The sequence below is a fragment of the Malaclemys terrapin genome, chromosome 8 (genome assembly GCF_027887155.1).
Source record: "Malaclemys terrapin pileata isolate rMalTer1 chromosome 8, rMalTer1.hap1, whole genome shotgun sequence".
Lineage (NCBI taxonomy): Eukaryota > Metazoa > Chordata > Testudines > Emydidae > Malaclemys > Malaclemys terrapin.
The window spans coordinates 91,506,064-91,519,471 of NC_071512.1; the positions used below are offsets into that span (position 1 = coordinate 91,506,064).

Sequence of the window (13,408 nt, forward strand, 5' to 3'; positions counted from 1 at the left end):
TCCCTACTCAAGAATGCTGCCCTAAAAATACTATTTAATTTACTTACCTAATCTCTAGTCTATCTTCACTTCACTTATCTGATTGTAGGGGAGGACAGCTAGGGTAAAGTTGGTAAAACCTATGGCATAAGCAGTAAGCAATACGGGATGAAATCCTGGCCCCACTGAAGTCAAAGACAAAACTCCACTTGACTTCAGCAGGGCTAGGATTCAATCCACAGAGTTTACATGGGAAACATGGACAATAAATCCTCTGGGTGCCATTCTAATCTATGATCCATCTGAGAGAAGGATTAATCCCCCTCTCTCTAAACCAGGGGTGGCCAACCTGTGGCTCCGGAACCAGATGCGGCTCTTCAGAAGTTAATATGCAGCTCCTTGTATAGGCACCGACTCCGTGGCTGGAGCTACAGGTGCCAACTTTCCAATGCGCCAGGGGGTGCTCACTGCTCAACCACGGGCCCTAAACACTAAAACGAGGCAGAATTTTGCTTCACTGCCGTTTTGTAAAAATAAGATAAAATAAGATAAGATAAAAATAAATCCACATACTGGTGATGAAATGCATGTCTCCTTCATATCATGGATAAATACCAAGATATGCTTTTATTTCTAGCATAAGTTATCTGAATGCAAGATAAATGTAGTAATATCAGTATTACCATCCCCAAGTATTCAAAAATCATGAGACAGGTTTAAAAATAATAAATTTTGGGTCTCTTTTCATTTGTCTTCTGGTTTTTGAGTTTTTAGTGTTCATGTTTTCCTGCTTTTCTCCAGAACCACGAAGGCCAGTGGGGAAAAAAAAAAAAAAAAGAAAAAGAAAAAAAAAAAAGAGCAGAGAGATTCATAAAAATCACATGACTCAAGGTGCTGGGGCTTTCAGCAAAATGCCAAATATCATGAGGCTCATGATAAAATCTCAAGAGTTGGCAACTGTGCAAATCCCTATAATTTCTCTGTAAATGCAGAAATAGGGGTCTATAGAAATTACTCTAAATACAGTATGTACAGAATTGAACAGAGAATGATATTCTTGCTGTAAAATTCTTTAAGTGGTATACAAAAATTCTATGGTAAGGTTATCATTCTCTATTAAATTGCACAGGACTTTCTCATAAGGCATATGAGACAAAAGTCCTACTAAAATCATAATTTACAGATAAAAGTGGTGAATTGTGTTCCTCTTAATGCTATCTGAATGCTTTGAATATGACAGTGAGCAAATTAGGAGTTTAAGATCATATGTGAACACTGCATTAGAGGGTTTCGCATTAGAGGCATTAGTTATTTTTTGACTAACCTACCAGAAGAGTCTCCAATATAATAAATATTTTGATACTACAAAATATGGACCAGTTTAGGAAAAATCAAATGACTACATTAGCTATTAATCCAGCCGCCACTGAATAGCACCCAATATGAAAATCACCCTTTAGCAGTCACTCCTTGTGCATAATTACTGAAAATGAGAAGATAAAATTTTATGAATGAATAGTTTCACATCCACATCTGTTTATTGGTAGGAAATAAAGCTTCATATGCTGCAAACGGGGCTGTCTCTGCCCTACAGGTGCACCATGCTGCTGCTTCCATTGGCAACGTGGGGTGTGTGTGGGGGGAAATAGACAAACCTGGCAAAAGTAAACAAATCCCCTTCAAGATGCAGCTTCCTCCTTCTGCCTCCCACACCCCAGTAGCTGATCCCTCTCTCTGCTTCTTCACCTATGTTCCGTTGCTCTCCTGTCACCCACAAGGATTGCTCTCACCCTCTGCCTCCCTTTGCTGCTCCTCTTTTGCCACAAAGCAGCCACTGCATATTCCTCTCCCGTCTGCCCTCAACCCCAGCAGAGACTGTGGTAGAACAGGTGCTGACCTCTTGATTGGGACTCACTTTGCTCTGTGTGGTAAGACTAACCCTGGCGGTGTGAGCTCAGCTGAGCCCTGATTGGTGCACTCCTTCTGGAGACTTGGCTTAATATTATTCCCCTCCAAGACCAAAGAGAACCCAGAACCCTTCTGTGTTGGTCTCTGAGGGGGAAGAAGCATTTGTGCACAAGTCTGAGTGACAGGGTACACGTGAAGGGGAGCAGTTAGGATATATAATAGGAATGTCTGGAAAGTGAAAAAAAGAAAGGAGGCAGTGACCGGGAAGAAGAGAGAGAGAGGCAGGCAGAGAGACTGGTAAAAACAAAACCTGGGAAAAGTGGAATGGACAGAGGGAATCGCAATGATGGAAAAGTATACACTAAGGGAAATTTTTCTGAGGGGAAAACAGGAAGACAAAAAGGAGGAAAAGATTCACCAAGAAAGAGTGAAGGAAAAGGGAAAAAGAAGGAACATACATACATAAAGGGAACAAGTGAATCTAAAACCACAATCAGAGAAATATTAATGGGAAAATGTTAAATAACCCTATAAAACTTGGGGTGGGATTCAAGAGATGGATTAGTGGAGGGTGGGGAAAGAGAGGTGACCACACAGTGCAGCAAAATGCCTAGGGTCAGCCCTGACAGTAACGGCTAAATGAAACCTTTTGCTAATGTAGGGGCTGTAACTCTGTAGCAAGAAGTTGCAGCGTTCAATAACAATTACCTACAACAGCAGCAAATGGGGCATCCATCTTCAACAGTCATGAATCATTGTGTCCATGAAACTTCTATAATATTCTCTAAGTCTGAACACTGGTTTGAGGTAATTCAGACAATAAACTACATGTGTTTAAGATCCTAAGAATGGCCATACTGGGTTAGACCAAGGGTCCATCCAGCCCAATATCCTGTCTACCGACAGTGGCCACTGCCAAGTGCCCCAGAGGGAGTGAACCTAACAGATAACGATCAAGTGATCTCTCCTGCCATCCATCTCCACCCTCTGACAAACAGAGGCTAGGGATACCATTCCTTACCCATCCTGGCTAATAGCCATTAATGGACGTAACCTCCATTAATTTATCTAGTTCTCTTTTAAACCCTGTTATAGTCCTAGCCTTCACAACCTCCTCAGGCAAGGAGTTCCACAAGTAGACTGTGCGCTATGTGAAGAATTTCCTTTTATTTGTTTTAAACCTGCTGCCCATTAATTTCATTTGCTGGCCCCTAGTTCTTTTATGGGAACAAGTAAATAACTTTTCCTTATTGGCTTTCTCCACACCACTCATGATTTTATATACCTCTATCATATCCCCCCTTAGTCTCCTCTTTTCCAAGCTGAAAAGTCCTAGCCTCTAATCTCTTCTCATATGGGACCCATTCCAAACCCCTAATCATTTTAGTTGCCCTTCTCTGAACCTTTTCTAATGCCAGTATATCTTTTTTGAGATGAGGAGACCACATCTGGATGCAGTATTCAAGATGTGGGCGTACCATGGATTTATATAAGGGCAATAAGATATTCTCCGTCTTAGACTCTATCCCTTTTTTAATGATTCCTAACATCCTGTTTGCTTTCTTGACTGCCGCTGCACATTGAGTGGACGTCTTCAGAGAACTATCCACGATGACTCCAAGATCTCTTTCCTAATTAGTTGTAGCTAAATTAGCCCCCATAGTATTGTATGTACAGTTGGGGTTATTTTTTCCAATGTGCATTACTTTACATTTATCCACATTAAATTTCATTTGCCATTTTGTTGCCCAATCACTTAGTTTTGTGAGATCTTTTTGAAGTTCTTCACAGTCTGCTTTGGTCTTAACTATCTTGAGCAGTTTACTATCATCTGCAAACTTTGCCACCTCACTGTTTACCCCTTTCTCCAGTTTATGAATAAGTTGAATAGGATTGGTCCTAGGACTGACCCTTGGGGAACACCACTAGTTACCCCTCTCCATTCTGAAAAATTATCCATTTATTTCTACCCTTTGTTCCCTGTCTTTTAACCAGTTCTCAATCCATGAAAGGATCTTCGCTCTCATCCCATGACAACTTAATTTACATAAGATCCTTTGGTGAGGGACCTTGTCAAGGGCTTTCTGGAAATCTAAGTACACTATGTCCACTGGATCCCCCTTGTCCATATGTTTGTTGACCCCCTTCAAAAAACTCTAATAGATTAGTAAGACATGATTTCCCTTTACAGAAACCATGTTGACTTTTGCCCAACAATTTACGTTCTTCTATGTGTCTGACAATTTTATTCTTTACTCTTGCTTCAACTAATTTGCCAAGTACTGACGTTAGACTTACCAGTCTGTAATTGCCGGGATCACCTCTAGAGCCCTTTTTAAATATTGGCGTTACATTAGCTATCTTCCAGTCATTGGGTACAGAAGCTGATTTAAAGGACAGGTTACAAACCATAGTTAATAGTTCCACAATTTCACATTTGAGTTCTTTCAGAACTCTTGGGTGAATGCCATCTGGTCCTGGTGAATTAATTAATAAGAATTAATTAATAAGAATTAATTCAATCCACTGGCATGCACTCTCTCTCTTTGTCACTGAATAAAATATTTTTTTAAAACACTCCAGAACATTCTAATGAAAACAATAGGAATTTTGCCTGAAAAAGGTCTTCAGGATTTAACTTTTGATTTTAGCTCTTATGCAGTTCCAATGGAAACAAACTGAAATTAAAACAAATGTAAAATATATAGCTGTGTCTGAGCCTGTTTAAGTTTTGTCATATAGGGCCTGTCCAGGCCTATACAGAATAGGGAATCCTAAGGATAACAAATTAATTACCTTCTGCAGCCGTGGCTGGCCGCCCAAAATTACAATGTTCTTCTTGCACATAAAGGGTAAAAATAAGAACAAGACTATATAGATAGATAGATAGATAGATAGATAGATAGATAGATAGATATAAAAATGGGCCTGATTAAGTATATCTAATTTACATCAGTGAGAGAGGAGAATCAGGCAAAATATCTTATAAAATAAGAGATCACAGTTTTAACAGTATGATATATAACAAGGGACACACAGTTTACTTTGAAACTTTCCAGTGATTACAAATCACATTCATACCTTGCAGGCTAACTCTGGAGACTGGTGGCTGACTCGCTGCTGGAGACCTCCTGTGGAGGAATAAAGAATAAAACATTTATACAATATTATCATTAAACAATGTGGTTTGCCTTCTTCTTCAGGTATGAAATACCTTTCATGCTCATTAGAATCCCAAAACACTGCAAAGTGAAATTAGTGGTTGATGAAGAATTTGGAATCTCTCTCTTTTTAGTTTTAAAAAATCCACATATCTCATGCCTTCCAGCTACACATACATAAATTATGAACAGAACATACACCAGTTAGCTACAAAAAGACCAGTACCATCATCCCTCACTACCTTTGCCACAATCATCCCGCTAGCTCAGAAATGCCCTGAAGGTCAGCAAACTCGGGTTCTCTCCAAGAAATGGGGGCACAGAACTCCTGAATCAAGATCTGTCTCTTGGGAAATACAAGCCTTATATGGCTTTAAAGATCACTTTCCACACCTTAAACTCCACCTGGAAGCAAATAAGGAGACAGTGCTGTCTTCGGAGCACTAGTGTCAGGGCTGGCTCTGGCTTTTTTGCCGCCCCAAGCAAAAAAAAAAAAAAAAAAAAAAATCGGCACGGCTGGCGGCAGAGCAGGAAAAAAAACAAACCTGTGGGGCGTCCCGAGTGCGGGTGCAAGGGGACTCTCTGCGCTGGACACGTGCCCTGGCTAGCGGGGGGGAGGGAGAGGGAACGGGGGGAGAGAGAGAAGGGGGGCGGCCAGGGCTTCAGCGGGGCGCTCGCCCTGTGGCCCTGACCGCTGCGCCGCCTGCCGGGAAGGCTCCACGCCGCTTCGGTCGGCAGGGAGGGAAGGACATGGGCTGCCCTGCCGGGCTTGCTACAGACTTGACACCGGCTAGGGCAGACAGAGCGCACAGTCCACTCCCAGCAGGGCGCTCTCCTCCTCCGCGCCGCCACCCCCTACAGGGCAGCCGGATCGGCGAACAAAAAAAAAAAAAAAGCGGCCGTGACGCCCTAGGATTGGGCAGAATGCTGCCCCGTAGAATCCGCCACCCCAAGCACGAGCTTGCTCGGCTGGTGCCTGGAGCTGGCCCTGACTAGTGTAGTGAGCTCCCTGAAGCTAAAAACACAAGTGAGCTGCTTCATTCAGCTGCAGTTATAGCTTCAGACTCCCCAAGTAGGGCATTTTACTGTAATCCAATCTGCAGGTCAAAAAGATCTAGGTAACTCTGGAGGTCGCGAAGAGCTAGATGACCTGGCAAGGTTCACATTAGAGCGAAATGGTGCGATCTTTTTCCAAAGTATACATGGGCTACGTCTACACTATGGGGGTGGGGATCGATTTCAGACATGCAAATTCAGCTACAGGAATAGCGTAGCTGAATTCGACGTATCTGATCTGACTTACCCCGCTGTGAGGACGGCGGCAAATCGACCGCCGCGGCTCCCCCGTCAACAGCGCCTACTCCTACCTGGGCTGGTGGAGTACGCATGTCGATTTAGGGATTGATTATTGCGTCCCGACGAGACGCGATAAATTGATCCCCAAGAGATCAATTTCTACCTGCCGATCCGGGCGGGTAGTGAAGACAAGCCCATGGAAAGAGTCATTTTTAGCCAATGTCACCTAGTACTCCAGAGGCAAGGAGTTACCAAATTAATCCCTGCAACCAGAATTTCCGGAAGGGCTCAGCACCCACAAAACCGAGTCAGATTTTCAAGAGCTCAGCTCCCTTGTGGGGAATTTAAATATGCAACTAGACTCTCAGAAGAGTTCAGCATTTTGGGGAGTATGTTGGATGCTGAATTATTTTGAAAATCTGCCCCAACTGTCGGTGCTGAGCACTTGAAAATCTGACTCCTGAGTTCATTTGGGGACTCCTGCCCCCAAATCACAACCCTCTTTGAAAAGGGGTAAATTCCAGTTCATTAAGGGGACAGTCACTATCCCTGCAAAATCATCATAATTCTGCTTCCCCGTGACATGCACAACTCCATGTTAGTTTCCTCCTGGCCTCTATCACAACCTAGTGGTGGAAAGGCAAACCACCTAAGTTTGATGAAAAAGAGACCTACAGCTCTATAATACTGACCCATCCCGGATATAGAATTCAAGTTTATACTACAAAATTGCACCAGCCCAGTATTCCTCCCTCTGAGCCAAAGGATATTTTGATGGGGAGGAGCAGGGTCTGGATGCATTCTGCCTATGTCCCGTTTGGTGCAGTTTGGAAACAATGCAGGAAGTACTCAGGTCCTGAGAAGTGAACACACACAGCCACCAATTTGGAGTGTTTGATATATAATGTTTTAAGCGAAGGAGTTCTATTTTAGCTGTGCAAATAATGATTTTCCATGGTTTATAACAGACCAGTCTGGGATTATATTCACAGGAACAAGGAAAGACACCTCTCGGACTTCAAGGTTACCACCCCTGCCAAACTGCAGATTGCGACTCCCAACCTTTGAGACGCTACAGCTGTTCAAAAAATGATCTGAAACCTTTTTTCAAAACCTAACCAGAACTATCGATTTTTAACTACTCTCCCTCTTGAAAATGGCTTGTTTAAAAACTTTTAAAAACTTAAAAAAACAAAAAAAAAACAAAACACGAGGCAGACATAAAGCATGGAAAATTTTACTCTGGAAGATTAAAGTTTTCAAAGTTATATGCAAATGAAAGTGGGACATTTTGTCAGAAAATGTTAGAGAAACTTAATAGGTGTCACCTAAAACAGACAATTTCAAGAGCAAAATTCCAAGGACCTACCAGATAGTACTTTTCAACGATACCCCTGACTAACCCTGAAGTGATATTCATGGTGACTTCATATGAAGTGGCTATTTCAAAGCAGAACACAGAAACAAATGATCACTATGACTGTGGCAATATAAAAGGCTAAGCAAGATGGAAAATGTTCAGGACAAGGGAGTTAAAAGAACATTTTACTTGTTTCCAATGCTTTCTATTCCACATCAGAAAAAAAAAATCTTAAAATGAAAATTAACATGCTGAGCACTTTAAATTTAAAATTAAGTTTATTGTACGTACTACTCTGGATTTTACTTGTAAACATATTTTCATCTTATATTATGTATTGTTTTCAGTCATGTACTAATGAAACTGCCTCTCTAGCTCGTGTGTGTATGTGTGTATATATATATATAGAGAGAGAGAGAGAGAGAGGAGCAGTTTCTTTAATAAATGACTGAAAATGATATTGGTCGGTCCTACAGATTAGTCAAATGTGACTAATGGGTCTGGTCTGAAACAGCATATTGTGCTTCTAATAAAAGGCTGGGAAATCCAGAATGGCAAACTGGATGATAACTCATCTTTTTAAAATGCTAGTTTATAAATATTATTTCTTCTCCCACTCCTAGTTAACCTTTTTTTCTGTTTATCATGCCAGGTAGGGTTACTAAGTTAGGGGCAGCATTGCAGACAGATGAAGAGTTAGCTCAGTCAGGGGCAGAGAGTAGGTGGGATCGGAGGTCAGTCCCAGAGCACTTTCCAGTGCATGGTTCTCTCTTTCTGAAGACAGTTGTGTGCAGCATCACTTCCCCTTGCTCCCCAGACTTTCCCACAAATCACTCAAGTCCATTAGTTGCCCCTTCACAATTGCTCACCATCACTCAGCATTCCCCTCTGTCCCCAATTATATCCAGCCCCTCTCTCTCTCTCTGGAGATTCTGCCCCACCAGGAACCAGTGGGTTCTTCTCTCCCACTCTCCTTGAGGCCAGGAGCTTTCTCCTCTTCCTCCTCAAGGCTGACACTCTGGGAAAAGGCTTGTTCTTTGCCTCCTGGGCAGGGAAAAAGGAAAGGAGAGGAGGGCCTGGGTCAACCTGTGATAGCCTAGAATGCAGGTCCCAGAACTCAGGCTCCTCACTGTACAGACTTCCCCCTCCTCTCAAAGATAAGCTCTTCCCAGGGGCAGCATTAAATGATGGATAGGTTCAAGGTAGGATGGGGAGAGAAAAACAGTCCCCTGGGTTGGAAGAATCACACTGGTGCTCTCTGCTGTTGCTGCTGGAAATTGCAGGCAGAAGCTTAACAAAAAACAAACAAACAAACAAAAAGTAGGCTCTGCAGGCTTACTGGGATATCTTTCTAGGCTCAGCACAGGATGATGTCCCACCTGTCTCCTTGCCTGGGAATTGCTCTATCTTCAGCCACTCTGTGCCCTCGCTCCAGCCTGACCAAAGAGCAGTAGTACCCAGGCTTTTCTGCCTTCCCCCTACTTCCCTACTGGAACGGACAGTTAATATTGTTTGGGCTGCTCCGCTCCTGAATCCCTTCTTCTCCCTCTTAAAGCAGAAGTGGCTCCTGGGCTGCTTTGTTCCAAGGCTGTTCTCTTCACACACACACACAAAGGGCCATCAGCGCCAGCTGCTCCATCACCTGACCCCATTCAGCTCAGCTCAGGTTCTAATTCCTACTCTCCCCGAGAGCCAATGCGTTGTTTTCAGATGAAGAGAGGCAGTGATGGCAGCAGGTTTGGGAAAAGGGAAGAAATGAAAATAAAAGGGAGGGAATCAAGTGATCTGCAAGAACGGATGGAGAAGGAATGACCAAGGATGGGACACAAAGAAGAGGAACAAAACTTCCAAAGGTGCTGATAAGCTTTCTATTTGCATTCCAATTTTAGAGACTTATCTGCACCAGATAGGAGAATTCTTTGCATTTTGTTCACCATTAATTAGAATCAGATTTTCTGGTTTTCAAATATCAATATTCATATACAATCAATATTAGGAAATGTAAATGCCATAATAAAATATATCCCCAAATGTACTGCCAGTAATTTTATCATCCTGAGATTTATAATTTGTACAATTTTATTTGACATAAATTACAGTGAAGTTCGCCATCTAGTAGCTAAGTTTTGAAGTACCATACAAATGAGCTAACGGGTAATTTTCTAAATGTTAGAAGATACTCATGCCTCTGCATTACATACTCTCACAATGGGCCAATTTTCCAGCACTAATCTTCATTTTTGTATATGCACTGAATAACAAGCACAGATATTAGTAGTTAGACACATTAGTAATAGTAATTATGTTTATTACAGTAATGCCTGGGGACCAACCAAGAATTTGGGTCCCCTTGCACCAGGCAAAGAGTAATAGACAGTCCTGGACCAAAAAGGTTATGATCTAAATATGAATATTTTTCTTGAAGTTCATCCCATGGACAAAACTACAGACACAATTCTTAGCAGGTGGAAAATTGTGCCTGAACAAATGGAAACTGGATTGAATTCAGATTGAAAATATGGCCCAACATGTACATATTGTACTTAAAAACAAATGTAATTAAAAGCAGAAAGCTTACTTGTTTGATGTTCCTTGCAAATTTGTCAATAACGTAAAGTTATTTCTCACACTTCGTAAACTTGCCAGGACCTAAAGTAAACAAAAACATATAATATTAAACATTTTTTTTACAAACATGCAAATTTTCTATATATATATATATATATATATATATATATATATATATATATATATATATATATATAGGAGCAAAGATGCTGAGGGACAACTTTCTATTCCATTCAATTTATCCATGTATGGTATAAACATAGAGACTATTTGAAATTTACCTGTGCAAAAGGTGTAACAATCAAGTCATCTCCATGTCTAAAATAAATGAAAAAAAAGTGTGAATCATATGTCAGAGAATAATTATCAGTATTTTAGTACAGTACATACACATACTCATCAAATATCAGAGGACCCAACCACATCAGCCACACCATCAAGGGCTCATTCACCTGCACATCCACTAATGTTATATATTCCATCATGTGCCAGCAGTACATTGGCCAAACCGGACAGTCCCTCCGCAAAAGAATAAATGGACACAAATCGGACATCAGGAATGGTAACATATATAAGCCAGTAAGTGAACACTTCAATCTCCCTGGTCATTCTATTACAGATTTAAAAGTCACTATCATTGAACAAAATAACTTCAGAAACAGACTTCAAAGAGAAACAGCAGAACTAAAATTCATTTGCAAATTCAACACCATTAATCTGGGCTTGAATAGGGACTGGGAATGGTTGGCTCACTACAGAAGCAGCTTTTCCTCTCCTGGAATTGACACCTCCTCATCTATTATTGGGAGTGGACTACATCCACCCTGATTGAATTGGCCCTGTCAACACTGGTTCTTCACTTGCGAAGTAACTCCCTGCTCTCCATGTGTCAGGTATATAATGCCTGCATCTGTAACTTTCACTCTATGCATCCGAAGAAGTGAGGTTTTTACTCACGAAAGCTTATGCCCAAATAAATCTGTTAGTCTTTAAGGTGCCACCAGACTCCTTGTTGTTTTTATACTCATCAAACTATATGATGTAAAAATTCTGCACAGAATGTAATCACTAACGTACAGTCAGCCAAACCAAGCATTATGTTAGCCTTTTATTTTATGCCGCAACTTTTGCTTGCTAGCAAATGGATGTATCTACTAAAGTGGGTGGACATCCATTTAGTGCACACAAACACAATATATGCATATTCAACTTGGGAAGCTGGGTACTCAACTGCCTGACTTGTGTAAGCACAACTCAAGGCGGGAACTAAAAACTGGCTCCTTAATATTTATGAGCAAATATAAATATTTATATCAAATACAGTTTAATTTCAAATTGGAAAAAGAGCATTTTACAATGCAATGTTTTCTCATATAGCCCCACTATTCAAAAATAAATCTTTACTACACATACTGTTTCTTTAAATTGCATAAAAGGTTGCTCCTGATGGAAAGGTCCCCTAGTCACAGTTCATGTTCATAGACAAAAAACAACTGAAGCTGGAACAACTGCTCAGTTTTGGTAACACAAGGCAATAAATGCCAGGAAATTCAAGGTTAAGGTGGCTCACTCATACTGTGATGGAAAAAAAAGCGTAACAGTCTGAGTAAAGGTCATCTTTGAATTTCCTGGCTTTTGTTGATTCGTGTCACAGCCTTTAATGTTATTTAAACATTGTTTCTTGTTTGTGGATTTTCATCATAGAAGATTAGAGAATATGTACTGTGCAAAATGCATTACTATCTTTGGTGGGGGGGGGGGTTGGTAAATATTATGTATTTGTATTTATAATCAACTAAATATGTACTGAGCATTTTATCCAGTTGAGTACATATTATACCACGCTTTTTATAGTACACATACTTTAGTATGCAGATTTGCATTGATTGACCTTAGCCATTACAACAAATCCTTTTGCTTCAGCAGATAATTATAATTTTTGTCAAATGTAAAACATATTATTAGCTTATAATATATTATTTACATAATTTAGAGATGTTACAGTCTCTTATGCAAATATTTGCTAAGTGCTAACTACAGCTAGAGATTTTTTGGTAGGTATTTCTCATGATAGCTGGGCCATCTTGCTAACTTTTAGATTTCTATTACACTATAAAATATTTATAATTCATACAATAATCTATTTAACTTTGTTTTTAGAGAAAAAAGACAGATTTTGAATTTAATGGAGAATAAGTCGCTGTTCTTAATTTGTAAATTTATTTGCTCTCACATTAAGAGCCGATGCCTGACATTTTGAATTTATACATGTTCCTGATAACACCACCTATATCCAACGTTCTTATTTTCTGAGGTCATGGCATTTATACATAACTTCCTGTGTGTGCATTAATACCAATATTTTAGGACTGAATAGGGCTTAGTTCTGCTCTAAAATAGGCAATAGGTTAATATTTAGAAATGAAATAAAGGCCCAATTCCTTTAATTAATTTTGAAACTTTTGTGTCTAAGGTTTATATAGCCCCACCGCTAGTAATTACTATGGTACTCCACAAGGCCCTTTAGAAATGCTTATAAAAATCCTATAAGCTTCCATTAAATTGCTACAGAAGTCTGAGAGATCCTTCACACTCATGAAAAACAAAAACACACTATAATCCATTATACTTTACCTATTTACTGTCTCCCATTTCTAATTATGAGACCATTTCTTATGAAACCACCACCTATTTTATAAATTAATGCCAATTAGTAACTGGATATAGACACTGTGTGCAAGGTCAGCAGATCCAATCTCGTCTTCAATAACCACCATTGGGTGGCTGCTTAACTGACCCATGAAATGAGTTCACGGTCTCAAACAGGAGTTCTATCATAAAACCTGCCCTCACAGTTGGCACTAGTTAGCACAGCCTTGGTAGTCTCTGTAACGAGACTAAAAACTGATTAGACATGAAGAATGAACTACCCTCCAGTAGCTGAGCTGCCTTGAGACAGTTCCTGCTGAGGAGAGCTACATGGGGAAACTGAGACTGCAGCAGTCTCTTGCTCCATCTGATCTACAGAAAGAATCTTCAATTTCTGGCACCTTTCCCCAGAATTAAATTCACTTGAAAAATTATCTCAATTTTTCCCTCCATAAAACGTTATGAATATTGATGCCTTTGCCCAATA

At 40.4% G+C, this 13,408-nt stretch overlaps 1 protein-coding gene across 3 annotated transcripts in view; it reads right to left on the reverse strand.

The window, feature by feature from the left end:
- Positions 1-13,408, reverse strand: part of PDE4B (phosphodiesterase 4B) — a 403,030-nt gene that overhangs the window by 84,402 nt on the left and 305,220 nt on the right. For all 3 annotated transcript variants that reach the window (XM_054038005.1, XM_054038006.1, XM_054038007.1), the window contains 3 exons: positions 10,554-10,590; positions 10,283-10,353; positions 4,969-5,018 (listed from right to left, as the gene is read on the reverse strand). In XM_054038005.1, the coding sequence (XP_053893980.1) occupies positions 4,969-5,018; positions 10,283-10,353; positions 10,554-10,590 (158 nt within the window). The remainder of the gene's footprint in view (positions 1-4,968; positions 5,019-10,282; positions 10,354-10,553; positions 10,591-13,408) is intronic.